The sequence below is a fragment of the Pteropus vampyrus genome, unplaced genomic scaffold, assembly GCF_000151845.1.
Source record: "Pteropus vampyrus isolate Shadow unplaced genomic scaffold, Pvam_2.0 Scaffold215, whole genome shotgun sequence".
NCBI lineage: Eukaryota > Metazoa > Chordata > Mammalia > Chiroptera > Pteropodidae > Pteropus > Pteropus vampyrus.
In genome coordinates, this window is record NW_011888996.1 from 3,591,589 (window position 1) to 3,613,512 (window position 21,924).

A 21,924-nucleotide genomic window follows, 5' to 3' on the forward strand; every position below is an offset into this window, starting at 1 on the left:
TGGCCTTTATTAGGTTCAGGTGCTTTTCTTCTATACCGATTTTGTTAAGTGTTTTGATCATAAATGGATGCTGTATCTTGTTGAAGGCTTTTTCTGCATCTATTGATATGCTCATATGATTCTTATTTTTCAATTTGTTTATGTGGTGTATCACATTAATCGATTTGCATATGTTGAACCATCTCTTTGTCTCTGGGATGAAGCCCACTTGATTGTAGTGTATAATCTTTTTAATATGTTGCTGCATTCAGTTCGCTAGATTCTTATTTAGGATTTTTGCATCTGTGTTCATGAGAAATATTGGTCAGTAGTTTTCATTTTTTTATGTTATCTTTACCAGGTTTTGGTATCAGAGTAATATTGGTTTCATAAAGTGTGTTGGGAAATATGGCCTCCTCTTCGATTTTTTGGAAGAGTTTGAGGAGAATAGGTATTAAATCTTCTTTGAATGCTTGTTACAATTCACTGGTGAAGCCATCTGGTCCTAGACTTTTACTTTTTGGTAGGTTTTTGATTATTGTTTCAATTTCCATACTGCTGATCAGTCTATTTAGATTTTCCAGTTCTTCTTGATTCAGTCTAGGAAGGTTGTATTTCTCTAAATACTGGTCCATTTCTTCTAGGTTATTAAATTTGGTGTTATATACTTTTCCATAGTATTCTTGTATGATCCTTTGTATTTCTGCGATGTCAGTTGTAAAATGCCCTTCTTTCATTCCTGATTTTGTTTATTTGTGTCCTTTCTCTTTTTTCTTTAGTGAGTCTAGCCAGGGAGTTGTCAATTTTATTAACCTTCTCAAAGAACCAGCTCTGTTTTATTTATTTTTTTCTATCTTTTTTTTTGTTTTGTTTTGTTTTCAGTTTCATTTGTTTCTGCTCTAATTTTGATTATTTCTTTCTTTCTGCTGACTTTAGGCTTCATTTGATCTTCTTTTTCTAGTGTTTTTAGATGAAGCATTAGGTTGTTTATTTGGGCTTGTTCTTGTTTTTGGAGATAGGCCTGTAATGATATGAACTTTCCTCTTATTTCCACTTTTGCCCTGTCCCAGAAGTTTCCATATGTTGTACTATCATCATTTGTTTCTATGTATCTCTTGATCTTTTTATTTCTTCTCTGACCCAGTTATCCTTTAGTAACATGTTGTTTAATCTCTATGTATTTGTATTTCTTCCTGCTTTCTTTCTGCAGTTGATCTCTAGTTTCAAAGCATTATGATCAGAGAATGTGGTTGGTATGATTTCAACCTTCTTATATTTGTTGAGGCTATCTCTGTGTCCCAGTATGTGGTCGATTCTTGAGAATGTTCCATGTGCACTAGAGAAGAATGTATAAGCAGCTGTTTTGTGATGGAAGGCTCTGTTTGTGTCAATTATGTCCAGTTGGTGTAATGTGTCATTTAAGGATGTTATTTCCTTAATGATTTTCTGTTTGGAAGATCTGTCCATATCTGACAGTGGGGTATTTAGGTTCCCTACTTCGATAGTGTTTTGGTCTGTTTCTGCCTTTAGTTCTGTTAGTAATTGCTTTACATATTTTGGGGCTCCCTGATTGGGAGCATAGATATTACTGAGTGTTATGTCTTCTTGGTTTATGATTCCCTTTATCATTATGAAGTGTCCCTCAATATCCTTCTTTACCTTTTTTATTTCGAAGTCTATTTTATCTATTAGTACTGCTACTTCCGCTTTTCTCTGAATGTCATTTGCTTGAGATATCATTTTCCACCCTTTCACTCTGAGTCTGTATTTGTCTTTGGAGCTGAGATGTGTCTCCTGGAGGCAGCATATGGTTGGGTTTTGTTTTTTGATCCATTCTGCAACTCTGTGCCTTTTTATTGGTGAGTTCAATCCATTTACATTTAGGGCGATTATTGAAATATGAGGTCTTCTTATAGCAATTTTATGTTTTCCTTTCTGGTAGCTCGGTGTTTCCATTTCTTTCTTGTCCTTGTGCTTCTGTTTCTTTATTTTGGTTGAGTTTTGTGGGTTTTGCCTCTAGTTCTTCTTGTTTTATGTTATATACAACAGTTCTGAATCTTTGGCATGTGGTTGCCATTATGAATATGTAAAGGATAGTTATATACATAGTCGTTCATTTTCTTCTGCGCATGCCTTATTGCCATTCCCCTTTGCGAATTTGAATCTTTGAATCCTCCCCTTTTTAGTTATTGTTGTCTAATTTTGTTCCTATGCATGCTGAACGTTCGTTACTATCTTGTTAGAAAGATTCTCTTCTTATTATTTAAGCTTGTAATACCCTGTTCTTAATGAGGGTTGCATTCTGCTGCTTCTATTTGCCTGATAGTCACTTTCCTCCTAATTGTGTTTTTTTTTTTTTGTTTTTTGTTTTGTCATTTTGTCTTAGGTGAGCTGTCCCCTTTTAGTATTTCCTGTAGTGCAGGCCTTGTAGTGGAGAATTCCCTCAATTTTTGTATGTCTGGAAAAGTCTTAATTTCTTTTTCGTATCTAAAGGAGAGCTTAGCTGGATACATTATTATTTATATTTATTTATCTATTTATTTATTTATCTATCTGCTTATTTATTTATTTATGTATGTATGTATTTATTTATTTAGAGGTGAGGCAACTCTTGGTTGACCTCACAGATTGCAAGGACCTTGTCAGCTTACATTCCCTTATCTTTTTATTTATTTTTTTTTACACCTACAGCACCTGGTCTTCCTTGGTGATCTCCCATCCAAGTATTAATCAGGCCCAACCTTGCTTCGCTTCCGAGATCAGATGAGATCGGGCTTGTTTAGGAGGGTAGCATGGCCGTAGTGAATACATTGTTCTAAGCTAGTAGTTCCTTTCTCTTAATAGTTTAAATATTTGATTTCATTCCTTTCTGGCTTATAAGGTTTGCGCTGAGAAGTCTGAGGATAATCTAATGGGTTTTCCTTTATATGTTACTGTTTTCTTCTCCCTGGCTGCTGTGAGAATTGTCTTTGTCGTTGATTTTTTATATCTTTAATGCATTGTGTCTTGGTGAAGGTCTTTTCGAGTTGAGATAATTGGATGTTCTGTTTGACTTCTTGAATTCCAAATTCCTGCTCATTCCTTTGCTTTGAGAAATTCTCATCAACTCTATGTCTGAAAATGCCTTCTAGTCTCTGCTCCTTTTCCTCATCTTTGATAATGTCCATTATTCTTATGTTTTCTATCCTGATGGTATCAGCTAGTTCTTGAATTTCTCTTCCAGTATTTTTCATTCTTCGGTTTCTCTCGTCTTCCTTCTGATTTATTTCTAGATTTCTGTGTTTGTTATCACTGATCCTTTCCTCCATTTGGTCAATTATATTTCACAAGCTTGCTGTTTTATTTTTCAACTCTTACAGTGTGTTCATCTCCAAAAGTTCTATTTGTTTGTTTGTTTTTTTTTTTTGTTTTGAGAGTTTCTGTCTCCTTGCTCTGCTCATCTAGGTGTTTTTTCAATTCCTGAAATTGTTGATAAGAGTAGTTTTGGAACTCACTGAGTTATTTTAGAAGTACCATCCTGAATTCTCTGTCATTTAAATCTCATATTTCTATGTCCGTAAGCTTATTTTCTGGAAATTTTTCTTTTTCTTTCTGAGATGCCTTGTCACCTTGGTTGTTCGTGGTGTTTAATGGACGATTTCTCCACCTGGGTAGTGATGGAAATGTATTCTATTGTTTTTCCAGAAGAAGATCTATTATATAAAGATCTCTCTTTAGCCTGTTAAAAAGAAGGTGCTTTTCTTTTGGTTTTCATTAGGTAGTGTCTAAGCCTCTTGGATCCCTGCTTTATATAAAGTCTTTATAACACTTTTTAAATTTTCTTGTAGATATTTTAATCACGTTTGTTACACTCAGTTTCAGTTTCTGTCATTGTTAGTAATAGTCTCTGCAGCATTTGCTCAGATTCCCCTGGGCTCTGTGTGATCGTTCTCAGAGGGTATGAGGGCAGGGTGTGGGGCCGTCTGGGTTGGGAGTTGGGGGCTGTGGCTCCCCTTGGTTTTGCAACCAGGGCCAGTAAAAATCAACTGTTGTTTTTCTGTGGTCCTGTCCCACTTCTCTGCTTTCTGCCCTTGTGACTAGACCCTGCAGCGTTCCCAGGCAGGGCTGTTTGGGGAACTAGCTGCAGGAACTTGCTGCTCCTTCCCTCTCCCTCCTTCTACAGGGAACTCTGGTGGTTGTGAGAGGCAGCTTCTTTATTTCTCCCAGTCCACCGCCCGACACCTGGAGTTCTGACCTGTGGTAGCTCATATGTGCACATCCCACTCTCAGATGTGCTGGCATACAGTTTGGGTGTTTTTCGTTGAGTTTTAGATGTTCAGCTTATTGTTTCAAGGGGAGAGATATAGGGATGTCTCTCACTCCGCCATATTTCCTTTCACCTCCTTCCTATACCTCTTTATTTAGTTTTTTTTAATGGTGATTTTGGGTTGACTATATGCATGTTTAACTCATCATCGTCTAATTTCAAGTAACATAGTACTTCATAGATAATATATTCTTTTGAATGCTCACAACAGAATGCTTCTTATCCCCTGCCATAATTTGTGCTAATGTTGTTATAATGTTGTGCTATACATGCTGCAAATCCATAATATATTGTTGTTATTACTATTAATATGATTTGCTTTGAACAGTCAATTTCTAAAAAAATTTAAAACCAAGTGTCTTTGTATTTACTCACGGAGTTATTTTTGTCATTCTTCATTCCTTTATGTAGAGTGAACTTTTCATCTAGTAGCATTTTACTTCATTTCGAAGAACTTTCTTTAATATTTTTTTGCAGTCCATTTCATCTTGCTACAAATTTTTATAGCTTTTGTTTGTTTGAAAAGACTTTGCTACTTTCTTTGCTTAAAAATTAAGTCTTGATTTTTGGACTTAACCTTTAAGGTAATTCCTGCTTATCTGCTTATTGCTAGGGCTTTATATCATCGGAGAAGAACGAGTTTTCGTGTTATGGGTGGTTTCTTATTGGCTGCTATGGTGGTTATTGCATTGTTCTCGAGGCAGGGAGAGATCTTTTTTTCCTTAAAAGCAGGAGATGAAAAATGTTCTCTCTTGTCAAAATAATTCTTATCTTTCTTCTCCTTGTTGGTTATGTAGGAGTGGTACATGCGTGAAAGCTCTTCCTTCAAGGGTTCTTGACTCCTTTTTAAATGGAGTTTTCTTTATTTATTTTTACACTTCCTTTTCTTTACTCTTTCAACACTTTTCTAACAAACTTTCAAATATTGTTAAAAATTTTCACTTTAGATAGGCTATTTATCCAGATGAGCTTTATATTCCTCATTTGCTAAATGAGAATGACAATAACTTACAGGATTTTTGTGACAATTATGAACAAGGAATGTAAAGGTTCTTGAATTGTTTGTACCAGTAATATTTACTCAGAGTATTTTACAATGTAAGACTTATATTTGTTTATTTAAAAGAAAATATTCCCCTTTAAATAATCAGTATTCTGCAGTTGAGGATTATTTTCTTTTTCCACTCCTATCAGCTTTTATCTCCTGCACTGCACTGTGCACAGTATCCTTAATATGGTAGATGCTTTTCTTTACTGTGTACCACCTTCATTTTACTTCACTATCTTCAAGCCCTTATTTATGTTTGGACTTAATGGAATCTTTTCCTTTCTCAATTTACCCAATACCCACTTTTTCTTTACCAACTGTAATCTAGCTTCTCATCTCTCTAATAGAACTACTCTTTCAAACTTCTGTAGTGATCTGTTACTATTGCTAGTATTTGTTTTTTAGTTCGAGATGATGATAAATACTGTAATACTTAGATTTATTATTTTTTTGGTGAAGAATTAAATTTGCGCATGTTGTCCAAAGAGAATAATTTTACGGAGTGAATCTTGTTTGATGTTGATTATTTTGTGTATCTGAATACACAGAGGTGCTCTTGTTGATCAGTACTCCTTAGTTGTGGGCCTGGACTTCAGGGAGAGTTCAGCATTCTTCAACAGTGCACTGTTTTCCTGGCATGTCTTACTGCATGCCTCAACTAGTCTAAATGTAGACATCCCCCCAAGTTAGATCTCCTTCTCGACTTTATTATCTTATTTAGTAGAAGTATTATTTGCTTCTAAAATTCATTTGTTTTATAAAGAAGATAGGAAATAACATTTTTGACTAGAAATAAACTATTCTAATGTTTATAATACAAATGGCAATGATAAAAATGGGGGAAATTTTATTTAGAGTTCTATCTATTAAGTGGTTCACATTAATAGAAGATTTTCATACGTATCAAAGGAAAGCCAATGAGAGATTGGATACACCTTTAAGAAACAAAATAATTATTCTTTTCTTATTATCAAATTAGACAAAAGCTGTTAAATAATATATGCTCTGAAAAAGAGTTTATATATGGTTTAATTTTTTAATAGATAAGAATATAATATAGTCATGTACCACATAATGACGTTTTGGTCAATTACGTATGGTGATCCCATAAGATAATGGAGTTGAAAAATTACTGTTGCCTAGTTATGTTGTGGCATAATGCATTATGTATTTGTGGTGATGCTGGTATAAAAAACCTACTGCCTACCAGTTGTATAAAAGTATAGCATATATAATTATGTACTAATAAATGACCGTTACTGGTTTATGTATTTACTATACTATATATTTTGTTATTTTAGATTGTACTCTTTCTACTTATTAAAAAATTTTTATTTTATTTATTTTTTTATTATTGTTTTTTAAATTAAGTTTATTGGGGTACATTGGTTAATACAATTGTATAATTTTCAGGTGTACATTATAATATGACATCTATATATTCTATTGTGTGATTACCACCCAAAGTCCAGTTTCCTTAAGCTACCATATATTTGATCCCCTTTACCCACAGCTTATTTCCTTACACTTGCTTTCCTTTCTCTTTTTGAACCTTTACTCTTCTATTAGAAATTAGATAAATTTTCCCCCTAGTTGTTTTAGATTCCTGCATAATTTAGATATATCTGTGGCTTGATTTTTTTTGCCTTAAATATTGGAAACATGGGATTACAAAGCAATTTCAGGTTGAATTATTGTTTATCTTGTACATTTTCATTAAAATTTATGGTTTAAAGCAGGAGTCATCAAATGATGGTCTGTGGGCCTGCTGCCTATTTTTGTTAATAAAGGTGTTTTTTATGGCTGCTTTCATGTTTCAGTGGCAGAACTGAGTAGTTGAGATGGAATCTATACGGCTTGCAAGCCTTAAATATTTATTGTCTGGCCCTTTATAGAAAAAGTTTGCATATCTTTGTTTTAATAATTTAATTCTATTAAAATTAAAAGTCTAAAATAAAAAAATATCATATTGTCTTTTCTTGATAGTTTATTATATTATCTTTATGTAGAAATAAATAATTTAGAAAAGTAAAGTATTTAGCGTTTTATTACCAGATAACCTTGATTAAGTCATACCCAAATAACTTAAGCCCTTAAATAAATGGAGTAATTTTCTTTAGAGATATGAAGGAAACATTAATAATGAATGATTAGAAATTAAATTATTAGAATATATATATTTGTGTATGTATGTGTGTTTGTTAGTTTTTATGTGTAGTGTGAGGCAGGTATATGATTAACCAGTTCTTCCTGTACCATCTGAATGATCTCTCTTCCCTACTGATTTATAATGCCACCTCTGTCATATTTCAAATATTCATATATATCTGGCTTTGTTTCTGAGCTCTTTTCCATTGATTTATTTATTTAAATTACTGTAGTTCTATAATAAATGGTAATACTGTAGATGGGACAGTCTCTACTTTCTTTACATGTCATATGTGTATATATAGGTATTGGTCATATCTTTCTGTGTGGATCCTATTACATTTAAAATCTTTTAAGGCTATTCTAGAAGATTAATTTTATTGTGATTGAATTTCATTGATTTCTTTGCCTACATTAATTTTCTTTGTATTCTTTAGAATAGTTGTTTGCAGGTTATTTTGAATAGGGGGCTCACTGTCTATTTCACCATCTTTTCTTTCAGATCCATCTTTGCTCATCCCTTCTTGTGTGGTAGCTTTACAGTTACTTCCTCTGGTCTCTAGTCTAGAACCAAGTCTTATTTTGGCAATTCAGGGCTCCTGCAATGTTGATACTGGTTGATATAGAGTTACTTGTCTCAATATTTGCGAGATTTGCTTCCTTCTGACTTCCTTGCCAGGCAGCTTTATGCTATGTCCAGGCAGCAGCTGGCAGCAGCTCTTTTTGGCCTCCTTTCAAGAGTTGGGAGTTTCACTGTATTACTGATTTCAAGAGTTGAGACTTGTAACGATCTCTTGCCTTACATGGACCATTTTGAGTCTTTATACTTCTCACCTGCCTCTGCTAGCTTTTGCATCTTGAGCATAGTGATATCTCTTCTTTAGTCTGATACACTGCTTTGAGCCTAGCTAAAATTTTCTATTTTCACTTTATTGTTAGCATCACACTCCCCCTCTCCCGCCCCCCGCCAATGTTTCCAATTATCTAGTCTGCTGTATTTTCAGAAACATAAATCCTTATCACTTCTATTTGAACTAGTCTCAAATCTTTATCTAACTCTGATTGCTGATTTGATCTTTACTAGTACATGTTCAGTTCCTTTGTGGCCATATATATTGGTATGATGTGCCTTCCTCAGACATGCCACATTATCTAAAATAAATCTACTATTTTACTTTAAAATTCAGATTTAAAAAATCATTTGGTTAATCCCCGCATAGTCTGGAGCTTAGAGAACAGTGTCATCCTATTTGCTTCATGGATAGGTATCTCTCTTTCTACCCTGAAATTTTTGAAGCTCATTAGTGTCGTTTTGCAAAGTTAGAGCAGCTATAAAGAGCATATTTTGCTTTATTAGGAGACTGAGAAGCTGGTTGTGTCATTGACTGAATTGGGATGTAAAGGACAGAGGATTTTTTTTTTTTTTTTCCAGGGAATGGGGTTAAGGGAAAAGGAACAGTCAGTTGAAGAGTCCATGAGTTGTGTTTTAAACTTGTTGAATTTGAGGTGCTAGCATTAAAAAAATTCTCATAGTTACCTCATTTAATTTCCAAACTTCTATAATAATCTATCAATTGTTGGTATCTTTGCTTTTCATTTCTGTCACATAACCAGCAGATTCTTTATCCTGAATGAAGTACTTCATCTATTAGTTTCCTACTTAAAAGTTTTATTTGCTCACCAATATTTAGAATAAAGCTTACATTTCTTGGAATGATATTCATGATGGAGACCATTTGCTCTAGCTTCTTTTTATAGCTTAGTATTTCATTGCTCTCTATATACTTGCTTATTCTTTTTTTAATAAGACACGTGCTTTCTTCCCTCCTACTTTTCTTTGTTCAAACCCCTGTCCCCGCCCCTTGTTTTTCCTTCAGGGCACAGTCTTTTTAAACCTCTTGTGCTTTGAAATGTTTTTCTGACTGCTCAAGCTCATTTCTTTCTCAGAATATGCAGTATTTAGTACTGTATTGTTTAGGTGGCCTTTTTTCAGGGATGGCAATAGAGAAATGTTAAAATTATGCCATTTAATGCAATTTTAAACTGTTTACATGAATCTCTTTATGCTTTAGTTTCCTCATATTTAAAGGGGGCTACCCTTGCACAGAGAATAGTGTTATTAAGAGATATGAATATAATGTGATTGTTAGCAGTAGGTGACATGTTGGAAGTGCCATAAATAAAAAGTTTTTTTCCTTTTGTCTCTGTTTCTTCCCTCCTTGCCTTTCTTCCTCTGTTCCTTTCTCCTTGCTTTCCTGTTTTTCTTTCAAGCTTAGTGGTTACAGAAAAGGCTTTTAGGTCATCCCAGTTCTCCCATTTCCTGTCTTTTTGGCCTTGGAACCTCTTAAGCCCTAATTTCCTTATCCTTAAAATACTTGAGGCCTGGCACAGATAAGTGTTCAACAATGTCACTGTTGTTTCTTCGTGACATATATTATTGTTGACTAGCTTAAATTGCTCTTAATCTTTTTATGCATGTATTATTTCTCAAGTGGGTATGTGAAGTACATGGATAAGGGTACCACCTATTTATACCACTTATTTTATTTCAAACTGCCTAACACATACTTTTCTTTGATCAGGTATTCCTTGTTGAGAGAAGTTATATATAAGAAAACGAATTATAGTTTTATTAGTCCATTCAAGCACTCAATTCTCTCTAGTGAATCATGCTAAAAATTAGATGACAGAATGTGGCTTAGGCCAGAGTACATACTTTTGTACTTTTGCCCTTAATTTCAGCCTATTTCACCTTCCAAATCTAAGAGTGGATCTAACTACTTCAATCTAGTTGTTTAAAAAGAGGGAAGGAAGAGAAGTTGGCAATATGATGTACACCTACTGATACGAAGGAAAGGGATGTCATAGGCATAATAAAGAACAAATTTTCCCTAACATGTTGCTGTTAACTGGCATAGTTTGATTTTTCTCTGCCTGGGGCGGTGGCTGTGTGTGTGCAAAGAAGCCAGAAGAGAGATGGCTAATGATTGCATCATCTGGGGAAAATGGCTCTGGTCCTGTTACCAAGTAGCATAGATCTCAGAGATAGAAAGGCCCCACCACACAGGTGTTTACAGTTAGTACAGTGATCTTTTTCATTATTAAAGTATAGCCTAATGAATGTTCAGTTTTGGCCTGTCAGGTTAGCTGGTCCTCCTTTTGAGAGGTTCAAGTAAAAAAATTCAAGAAAGTGTCAGCTCTCTTCTTCCCCAGCCTATTATAACCCTTATCCTCACTCTTGATTGGAGAGAAGTGGAAGCAGCCCCGTGGGCTAAAGTTGATGTGTGAAGAAATTGGGGGGCGTGCACATTCCTCCTTAAGTGTACTTGGCATTTTTTTACTGACTAAAGTTTATTGATATTACTGTGAGGGTAGAGGTGAGGCAGAGATGCCCATTTTTATCATGAAAACAAGTGTATGTGTTTTCCCTGGCCCTCTCTGTGTTCTCCAAGTGTATACTTCTGCTTTGGTGACTTTATTTGGCTCTGACTCTCCAAAATACAGTGTTACTAAACATTCTTTATTGTATCTGATAATTGGCACTGTACTTGCTACTGGAGAGGATAGAGGTGAATGTCCCTAAGAGCTTTGTAGCAGTTCATATCCTACGTTCTCACACTCTGTTTCAGAAGCTTTTGGTGACCAGAGCTGCCAGGTGAGCCTTGGTCTTTTTCTGATTGCCATCTTGATGCCACAAGATGGAAAAACATAAAACATATCACTTCTTAGTTCTACCTTTTAGTTTCTCCTTCAGCTCTTTTCCTGCATTTTAACCTCTGTCTGCTTTTAAACAAGGACTCGGAATGATTCATTCACCTGTTTTAAGTTTTGTCCTTAGTCTTACTCATAAAATTGTGAATCTAGGAGTCGATGGTTTTCAAGTTTTAAGTGACCAGACCTATGAGGGCTAAGGTGAAAAATATGGTGGTACATGATCCCATGATCTGTCAGTATGAAAGTAATGGATCTGTTTACATACAGTGTTTGCCACATTTTCCCTCTCTTAGGAACTTTTGTAAGGAAATGACATTCTTGCTTGTTTCATGAGGAGCAAAGGGCAGTGTTTTCAGAAATAGCTATGTGGTCCCCAAGAGAAAACATTCTTTTGCCATGAAATATACTTACCAGACATTTTGGAAAAATTGCAACCTAAATAAGAAAGATATAACTGTAATGTGTTTGGGGTTAAAAATTATCTCAAAACATTTTAGCTAGTATATTGGAGAACAGAGTTTCTTTTATTAGAATTAGAGACTTTCAATGAAGTAAAATGTGTAATAGTCCAAAATGATGCATACTGGTTAAAAGCAGATGAGCTCAAACTAAAGATGGAAGTAATTCCAGTTTTAATAGTAAGTATTATAATTCTCATTTTGCTTTATTTTTTAATTTAATTTAGTTGGGTCAGGATTAAATGGAAGCTGACTTGCAATTGATACAATTAAAATGTAATTGAAATGAAAACAAGTTCAGATTATCAAAAGAGTTATTTTCTAATTATACTGTGCATATAACCATGATTTTCTAACCATGGTTAAGAAATGTTTTCACATTTTGTAATGTTTGTTTCATAGTATATATTATTATGAGTACAATTATTAATGTTCATTTTTAAAGCACACTAAAATTTCAGGTTTATTATAAATTTTGTTTGAACAAATAAGGCTATTTAGTTTTTCTTTTGAATAATAAAAATGTGCAGTTTGTAGGGAAGCCTAATTTACTTTTTTTTTTCTTAACTATTTGAAACTTTAACTGGTGTACTTTACCCTTTTTTCCTGTTAATCATTTTTCAAAAATAAAAATAACTTGTTCTTTCTTTTGCTTTAAAATGTTTGTCATCTTCTGCATGCCAGATTTATTGGACTGCAGTAGTTTTAGTGCATTTTGGCTGGAATGTTTACTATGACATCACTATAATCTATATACAGTATGTGATTTCAGATGGTTTTAGTGTTAAATATTTTCATAATTATGCTAGTTTTGGCAGTTCACTTGGAACTTTTTCACATCTCTTTAATGAACATGTTTTACTTCTGGGCTTTTGAGACAACCATATGTTTCAAAAATTAATAGTCTGCTTTTAATGTTAACATTGTGCAGAAGTGTGTGACTGCAGACACTTTTAAGGATGTAAGTTGAACTAAAAGTAATTACAGTAAAGTTTTATTCACAGTAGTAGTCTTTTAGTATTTAGAGAGTATAACATCTCCCCAAATAACAGAAGATTTCATTGTAAAGATTGAATAGTGAAGTTGTTTTGCCTTAACTTAAAATGAATATAAGTCCATGTGAAATTTTCACTGTTTATGATAGCAAATCTTTTACTTTTTTGATTGTATTGAAGTTTCTAACAAATTTTTTCTTTTGCTAATATATCACTAGTATTTGATGCCATAATATTTTGTAAAAGATTCATCTTTTATTATTATTTCATTCTTAGTGTGGTATTGAATAAAAATTTTTGTTTTCCAAAGGGCTTACTGTTCTTATTTGCCTCTTTCTTTAAAATGAATATAGGATGACCATGAAAGCTGTGGTTCTAATTCTACCAACCGTAGTACTACTGAGAACACAAAATCATCAGTAAAACCTCGAAGAATTCAGCAGGCTGCTCCCACAGATCCTGATTTACCACCAGGTAATTTCTAATGGGATTGATGAAGCCATATATCAGTTGTTAAATCGTCATAGTCCTTTGTGTAATGTACACTTTCAGTATTCTTTAGTGCCATAAAATATTTACACTGTATGTGCATATGCATTTGCTGCATGAATTCAGAACAGATTGAGTCCAGAGCCCTCACAGGTGTCTTTCATTCAGATTTTGATCTGTTTTGCAGCAGGTTGTTCCTAAAGTTTCTCTCTCATATCCTCTCCAAGCAAAACCTTGCCTCTGATTTCCCACTCATAGTCTCTTTGTTCCCCTTGCTTCTTGATAAACAGAGGAAAGATACTAGATTGTTCTCAGTTTCTGGAAACTATCAAATTCACAACAGAATCACATAATTTTGTAACTGGAAGAGACCATCTTTTTCTTGAAATTTTTATTTTCCTGGAACAGTAGTGACATACATAAAAGTTCCTTGATAAATATTTAATGGGTAAAAAATCAGTGATCGTTACATGTTAGCTTTGTGGCTAAAGCTCATTGCTGCATTTTTACAGTTAGGAGCTGTTTATCAGTCACTTCTCTTCTGATTTTATTTATCAGCCATTTCTTTTTTTCTGAGGTGAAGGTGACATTGCTATACATTTATTCTCTGCACCAAAGGTTTGTAGGCTTTCTGCTGGTTTTAATCTGTTTATTTTTTGATAATCTTCTGGCACTATTTGCTTTACCTTCAAGATGCTGGAGTTAGGTACACCATTTTATAGCCCTCCTCCGTCAAATAATTTGTTGAGCAATTACTGGGAGACAGAACAGTTAAACTTAATCTTGCTGAAGGAAAAAAAAAGGGATACTTTGAGAATCCGGTTGGATAATGGTAAATCGTTTTATTTAAAGGTTAATTCATATGGTTATTTGAGGACTCATTTCTGGTAACCTTATCCTGCCCAGAAACCATATTAATGTTCTTTGATTATAGAGATGAGTTCTTGCACTTAACATTTTCTAGGGCAAAGTTATTTCTTCCAGAATCTGTGGTTATAGTTTTTGAGTTTGAACATTTACATAGATCCAGAGGTGCTTATTAAGAACAGTTTTGGTGTTGCCAATAGTTGTTTGTTCTATACCCTTGAAGGATTGGTGACTATAATAGAAAAAGAATATGAGTCAATATCTAATATTTTCTTTGCAATTTCTATGCTTAATATCTAGAGTAGTCTTTTTCAGATTATGTATCCTGACCAGATAGTGCATTATGAAAGTAATATAGGAGGTCATGGCAGGAATTTAAAAAATATGTGGTGTAAAATAGAAAACCTGATAGCATATGGCATGTAGTAAAGGTTGGTAATATTTCAAGAAACTTTTGCATATGTGTATGCCTGTGCTAGGTAATAATGTATTCTTACTGGGAGAGGAGTCAAAAGAGTTTGAATATAACCTATTTGAAATACAAACATTTTCTTTCAGTTAATGATGTAGGCCAGGACCTTCAATTACTGCTAATAATAACTGTTTTGAATTTTGGGCTTAGCATATCTTTTAAGATATGACAATTCTTATTTAGAGACAGAATTTAAGGTTGGTTCATTCACTCATTCATTCTTTCCTCAATATTCTCTGTACATTATCTCTCTGTAAAAGGAGACTACTTCTAAGCTAGATACCTTGATGATTCAGTTCTGTGCTCTCTGAAGTGTATTTATAGCCTTTGGCTTTTCTCTAAAATGGCTTCAAAGTAGGTTATGCTTCAAACTATTATTTTTTAAATAACCTTTAAGATATCTAGTGTTTATATTTCATTTATTACAGAAAAGATGATAATTGGAGAGCCTTTATTTTGTTCTTTTAGATTGAATTTAAAAATATTTTATGGTGGAGACAGGCTGTTCCATTCTCTAAATCTTTATTGTTATGTAAATGAGAGTATGCTAGGGTATCTAATTGAAGGCTATCTTTGTCGTCAAAGAATTAATTGCTTAGTATCTAGGAGTATATTTGTAAACTAACTACAGTGCAAAGTGAAAGCAAAGAGAAACACTAAGAAACACTTAAAAAGGAGTGATTATGTGCAGGTGTGTGTGGCTTCCAAAACACATAGGTAAAACAGAGAGGCAAGAAAAATTGAAAATAAAAGGATGAGAAATGGTATAACAAACATGTACTATCCAAAAATAAATCTGTATTTGTAGCATAAAACTCAGGCAAAATTAAAACTAAGGCAGAAGCATTAATGGACATACATAATAGAGATACTTTATTATAAAAAAAGGTACTATTCTCCTCCCCTCCAAAAATGACTATGTACCTGACAACTTAACTTTGAAATGCACTAGATCGAGCCAACAAAAAAACCCCAAAACTAGATCTTTGAATATCATTATTAACATTATTTTAATATTGTTTTAGTAGACACATATAAAACTGCACTCAGCAGGTAGACAGTATACATTCTTTTGATGCACATATTGGATATCTACAGACATAGAAAAAGACGTGGTCAAAAAGGAAGTCAACAAATTTCAAAGACTAACTATCATACTGACCATCCTATATGATCACAATACAATTAAAATGGAGTGTAATTAATGATATGTTTGAATTTACCCATACCATTTTTATTATTTGTTTTATCTTTGTGAACTCTGGTTTTCATTCTGTTTCCTCTCTCATGTGTACTGTTTACTTTTGACAGTCTTGAAATAGCTGCTCCATACACGCTTTCCAGGTTTTATGGTTTTATTCACTGGGAAAGATAGAGTAGAATGTGATTATCTTATCCAGAACTGGAGCCTATTAACATTTTGATTTCCAACCTTTTAGAGACTGCATGTGTGTGTGTGTACACGCGCACATGTGCACACATACATTTTCTTTTATAACTTGCATTTTTAGGTTAATGTTACGAACATGTTTCTAGAACATTAATATTTTTTATATTGTTATTTTAATCATTAGCATGTATTCCATTGTATAGCTCTTCCATAATTTATTTTTATTTTTTTGCTTTTTTCCCCTAGCTTTATTGAAATATAATAGACAATTAGTTGCTCATATTTACATCATACAATTCCATGAGTTTTTTTCAATTATAGTTGGTATACAATAATATATTAGTTTCAGTTGTACAGCATAATGATTAGAGCCCAAGTGATCACCCCACTAAGTCTAGTACTCCTCTTCCCCCTTGCATTTGTATTACAACATTTTGACTATTTTCCTTATGCTACACTTTATATCTCCAGGATTATTTTGTAACTTTTTGTATTTCTTAATCCCATTGCCCTTTTTCACTGTTCTCCTCAATCCTTCTCCCCAACCTCCCTCTAGTAGCCCTCAAAGTATTCTCTGTATTTATGAGTTTGTTTCTGTTTTTGTTGTTACTGTTATTTATTTTGTTCTTTAGATTCCACGTGTATGTGAAATCATGCAATACTTGTCTTTCTCTATCTGACTTATTTCATTCAGTGCAATACCTTCTAGGTCCATCAAGGCAATATCTTTTTCCATCCACTTCCTTTTAGTCTGTGTGTGTCTTTTAATCTGAAGTGAATCTTTTGTAGGCAGCATATTTAGAGGTCTCGTTTTCTTATTCATTCAGCTACCCAATTCTTTGGTTGGAGCACTTAATTCTTTTCCATTTGGGATACTCGTTGATAGATATGTAGTTATGTTATTACCATTTTTATTCATGATTTTGATACATGTTTTTTCTTCTTAAAGAAGTCTCTTCAACATTTCCTGTAATAGTGGCTTGGTAGTGATAATTCCTTTAGCTTATTTTTGTCTGGGTGGCTCTTAATCCGTCTTTCAACTCTAAATGATAGCTTTGCGGGATAAAGTATTCTTGGTTGTAGATCCTGGGTTTTCATCACGTTGAATATTTTGTGCCAAGCCCTCTATCCTATATGGTTTCTTTTGAGAAATCAGCTTCCAGTCTTAAGAGTGCTCCCTTGTAGGTAACTAACTGCTTTTCTCTTGTTACTTTTAAGATTCCCTCTTTGTATTTAACCTTTGGCATTTTAATTGTAATGTGTCTTGGTATGGGCCTCTTTGAATTCCTGGTTTTTGGGATTCTCTGAGCTTCCTGGGGTTGTATGTCTATTTCCTTCACCAGATGAGGGAAGTTTTCCATCATTATTTCTTCAAATAGCTTTTCAACTTCTTGTTCTCCCCCTCCTCTTTCAGGTACCCCTATTACATGGATGTTTTTACAGTTAATTGTGCCCCAAAGACTCCTTAAATTACTATTATAGGCTTGGCTTCTTTTTTCTTGCCATTCTGATTGAGTGTCCTTGGCTTCCCCAACCTCTATATTGGTGGTTCAATCCTCTTCTTCATCCATTCTGTTAATTCCCTCTGATATATTCTTCATCTCAGATAATTTTTTCTTCATTTCTGCCTGGTTCTTTTTTTAAATTTCCGTTTCCTATTTTATGATTTTTATCTTTTTGTTAAAGTTCTCACTGAGTTCAGCTACACTTCTCATAAGTTAATTGAGCATTTTATAACTAGTATTTTGAACTCTGTATCTGTTAGATTGCTTGACTCCATTATTTCTGGATCTCTGTTCTTTTCTCTCATGTGGTTTCTGCTTCATTGTCCGCCCATTTTGTCTGCTTTTCTGTGTCTGCTTCTATGTATTAAGCAAAGCTCCTAAGTCTTTTGGTCTTATTAGTGTGGCTTTGTGTAGTAGATGTCTAGCGGCATAATCCCAAGAGGGGTTCAGCTGCAGGCCAGGTTTATCCCCAGCCTGTGTCCCTTAGGGGTCACCTGTTAAAATTCATTAGGCAATCCACAGATGCTGTGCTTACAGCCGCCTCAAGAAACCATGCCAGAAACTGAGGCCAGTTGCTCAGCTAGGGGCACTGGACTTGCCAGGGACACACCTGCATTTGGCTTGGATGGGTTTGCAAGTTGGTGGAGGCGGAGTTTCAGGGAATCCTCTGGATGGAGCGACCTCTGTTATCCAGTTTGATGACATCTCAGCTGTGGCTGCCCTGCGTCAGCACACTGGGAGTGGGGAGGGCTCAACAGAGGAACAATGGATACCAACTGCACTTCTTTCTGAGAGAAAGCCTTGCCTCCGGCCCTCACTCTGACAACTCACCACCCCGCTGTAAGTCTCTGGTACAGCCCGATCAGCCGACCTGGTGTTTGTGCTTACAATGAGTGAGTCCGTAACTATGAAAGCCTGGTCGTGGACACGACCTTTTTAAGAGACGTCTGCAGCTGTCAGCTGCCACTGTTGCAGCCTCTGTTGTACTCAGCCACTCGGGACCTGGCAGCCTTGCTTCTTCGCCCCCTCCTACCTTATACCATTGTAGAGTGATTTCTTATTTCTCTCCCTAGTTGTAGGGCTTCTGTTCATCTAGACCCCTGGTGATTCTGCTTGCTATTTACTCTGTGTTTTTGTCACAACTCTGATTTGGTCCCAAGAGAGGATGAACAAAGCTACTATCATCTACACCATTTTGCCTGGTCTCTCCTCTTCCGTAGTTTATTTAACCAGTACTTTTTGTTAGATATTTAGGTTATTTTTCATTTTCAGTTTTGTAAAATGCCTTAACAAACATACTAGTAAGTAAATCTTTGCGCACACCTCTGTTTATTAAGAGAAATTCTTACCAATTTATTGAATCAAAGTTTATGAGGAATTTTAAAGCTTTGGGGTGTATGGCCAAATTATCCTGTGAAAAGTTTGCGGATAGTACTTTTGTCTAAGCACAATTTCAGTCCCGTGCTGTTTTTATTATTAAAAAATATTTATTTGAAACTTTATAGATGAAAAATGCTGTTATGTATTTTATTGCTAATTGAGATTACTATTGTTCACCATTTTGTTCTCTTCATCATTTTGTTATATAGGAAAGCTAGTTTTACATTTTGTTAGCTGATCAGTATTCAATATTTTTCAGTTGCATCTTTTGGATTTTCTGTATAAATATATAGTCATCTTCATGTAATGATAATTTTGTGTCCTTGTCAATACTTATACTTATTTCTCTTTTTAAACCTTATTTAGTTGTTCAGAACTTCTGTGATCACCTTAAATAGTAATACTGGTAGTGAGTATCCTCAACTCACAGCTATTTTCTTTAGCTCTTACAGTAACTGCCCTACGTTATCTTCTAGTTACCAGATCTGTTGGATGCTTTTTAAATTCATGTTATTGAACTATAGCATTGACAATAAAGAATCCTATTCTTTCCTTAGCCTTTAAAAAGAAATATTAGTTTGAAATAATTTCGACCTTCCAAAAAGGCAGGAACATTAGAAATAGCTTTCTTTCCCTTTAGCCAATTAAGCATAAATTGCCTGCCTATATGATTCTGCATAACCCCCAAATAAATTTTACACCAAAAACTTGACTAAGATGTTTTTAGGTAATGTAAGTCATCAATCATGATATTTTTGACTTGAGCAGCTTCACTTCCCAGTGACCACATTAGGATAAACTAATTGCAGATGTTATTTCTTTGTAATCAAAATTATTTGAACATATCAATCAATTTAAGAATATCAGAGAAATAAATACGATATAATTTTTGACTTTTAGGATTTCATAGTTTAACAGACAAAGTAAGTATACATAAACATATACAAATGGCAATTGTAACGTAAGTCCAGGAAAAATGGTAGAGACAGCCTCCTTAATGTAGATGTGTTGGGTGGGGGCATTGGAGAAGAGGATATAGGAGAGGGAACATTTATTCTGGGCCTGTGCAAGAAGGGAGAATAGACAGGGTATTCCAAACAGAAGGAAGAACATGAGCAAAGTCAGTCAAGATTCATAGTGTTTTGTCTGGCCCTGTGGGCATATGTATGTGTGTTTGGAAGAATGGGGCTTTTGGGTGGGGAGAGAGGTAGGTAATGATAGGAATTTCTGGAAAGGTTGACTAATAACAGACTAAAAGAGCTAGTTAATATGACGTCTTGTAGGTTCTTATCCCCAGTGTGACTTCGCATTTTCACATGCTCGTGGAATAGATCTGGATGACTGTTAGGTTAGTCATTTGAACAAATATACTTCCAGGGAGTCACTAAATATGGAGTGATGAGAGCTGTTAGATCTGCTGTTTGACACTCTGTAGCTCACTTAGAACTAAATTGTTATGAGGGATTAAAGAGATAGTGTATCATTTATTCCCTTGGTGAGTCACTGTTACTTATTTTGGCATTGCATTTTTAATAAGAAACAGCCTTCTCAAGTAGTTCTTTTCGATATTTGATTCTTTTATTTTGGTGAAATGAATTGGCTTATTCATTTCAATTTGTATATTTTATAATGAAAAACTGAGGAAGAATATTAAAAAATAGATGAAAAATCCATTAGTAGTATTCTGTCAGTTAAAATACATTTACAGTATGTTTCTATTACTTTGCATTATACTTTTCTACAGTTCTATCTTTGAGAGTTTTTTTAAGATAATTAATACTTAAGTGGTTTTTATGAATTCCTATTGATGACAAGATTTTTCAAAAATAGGAAAACCAGTATTAGTCATGCTTGACTTCTTAGTAACAGGATTTTTATTTTTGTTTTTTAAAATCTGTGTTGAGTAGAAATAGCATGGAGAAATGTACATCCCAAGGTTAAAAATTTTGGTCTTTAAAATTTATTTTGGGAGCTTAATTTGTTAAGCATCATTTTAGCATCTCTCATCAAAGAGTATTTATTATCTTAAATTCATTGATATTTTGTATGTTAATTTTATAGCATATGATAATTAGTGCTCTAAAAGCTGTTAATAGTTTCCATATACCAGAAAAACTTAGTCATTTTACATTTCTTTCATCACTGGGTATGAATGAAAAAACTGGCTTTTGAAAACATGTTATGGTTGAATAGATTTAAATAACTTTTCTCCCAGGAAGCTTTAGGTATAGATATTAACAGTGTCAATTGCTGAAAGAAATTGATAGTTTTGTCCAGTTAAGTTCTGTTTTAAACTATACAAACAGATGGTTATTTCATAGAATAGCTAGTATTTTAATTACCTTTTAAATAGATTTTAGAGTGGAAAATGCATTTGAGTAAAGTGAGGTTTTTAATTTTTTTCTTCTATGTCTTAAATGCTATTTAAGTTTAATTTAATTTACATTTTCAATTAAATTTCCTCAGTAATGTATCTGTATACTTTTATTGTGCGAGAAACTTCTGAGAAAAATTTCTGAGATTATGGAGTATCCCATAATAGCATGAAATTAAAAGAAAATTTTTAGACATTCCAGGCAAGCTGAGAAAAAGAATGTTCACTAATTCCTTTTGTTGTTTTGAATTAAAAAACCCAATTTCTGATTCTCTCTCTTATTTCTCTGTCTTCTCATCCTTGGATCCATTCTCTTCCTTCAATACTTTTATTTTTCTATTTTCTTTGTTCTTTTTTTCCCTCTTTTTTTTTAACTGTCCACACTTTCTTCCTCATATTATCTTCCCTACCCTGTTTCAATATTCTAAGTGGAAATAGTTGAGTCTGCTATGAAAGTAATGTTTTTCCTATCTTTCTTCAGGTCTAGGTTTTGAATATTTTTATGGCTATTTAAAATAGGAAGGGGAGATGATAGCTGATTCAAAGAGAAGCTTAAAGAAGCTATCCTTCTATGGTACTGTATAATCAGCATATAATAATCAGCATATAATAAGTTTCATTTGGGAAAATGTCTAATAAAGTAGGCAGAAAGCAAAGTACTTGTAGGATAATTATTGAATGGGATCTAGTATTATGTTATTTAAAAAGTTTTTGATAAATATGATTTTTTCTTAGTATATGAATACTTTAGTATGTAGAACTTGGTAATGGCTGTTGTTGCGCTGAGTCTGCTACTTAT

The 21,924-nt window shown here is 33.9% G+C and overlaps 1 protein-coding gene and 1 pseudogene across 12 annotated transcripts in view; one reads left to right on the top strand and one right to left on the bottom strand.

Moving 5' to 3' along the window:
* The window catches only part of LOC105300614 (vacuolar protein sorting-associated protein 13B-like), a 361,156-nt gene that overhangs the window by 29,657 nt on the left and 309,575 nt on the right, over positions 1–21,924 (top strand). For all 12 annotated transcript variants that reach the window (XR_002783438.1, XR_002783439.1, XM_023538219.1 and 9 more), the window contains one exon: positions 13,002–13,122. Coding sequence is in view for 10 of the 12 variants with exons in the window: in XM_023538219.1 (XP_023393987.1) it covers positions 13,002–13,122 (121 nt within the window). In the remaining 2 variants the exon portion in view is untranslated. The remainder of the gene's footprint in view (positions 1–13,001; positions 13,123–21,924) is intronic.
* On the bottom strand, positions 2,662–2,783 carry LOC111747241 (annotated as a pseudogene).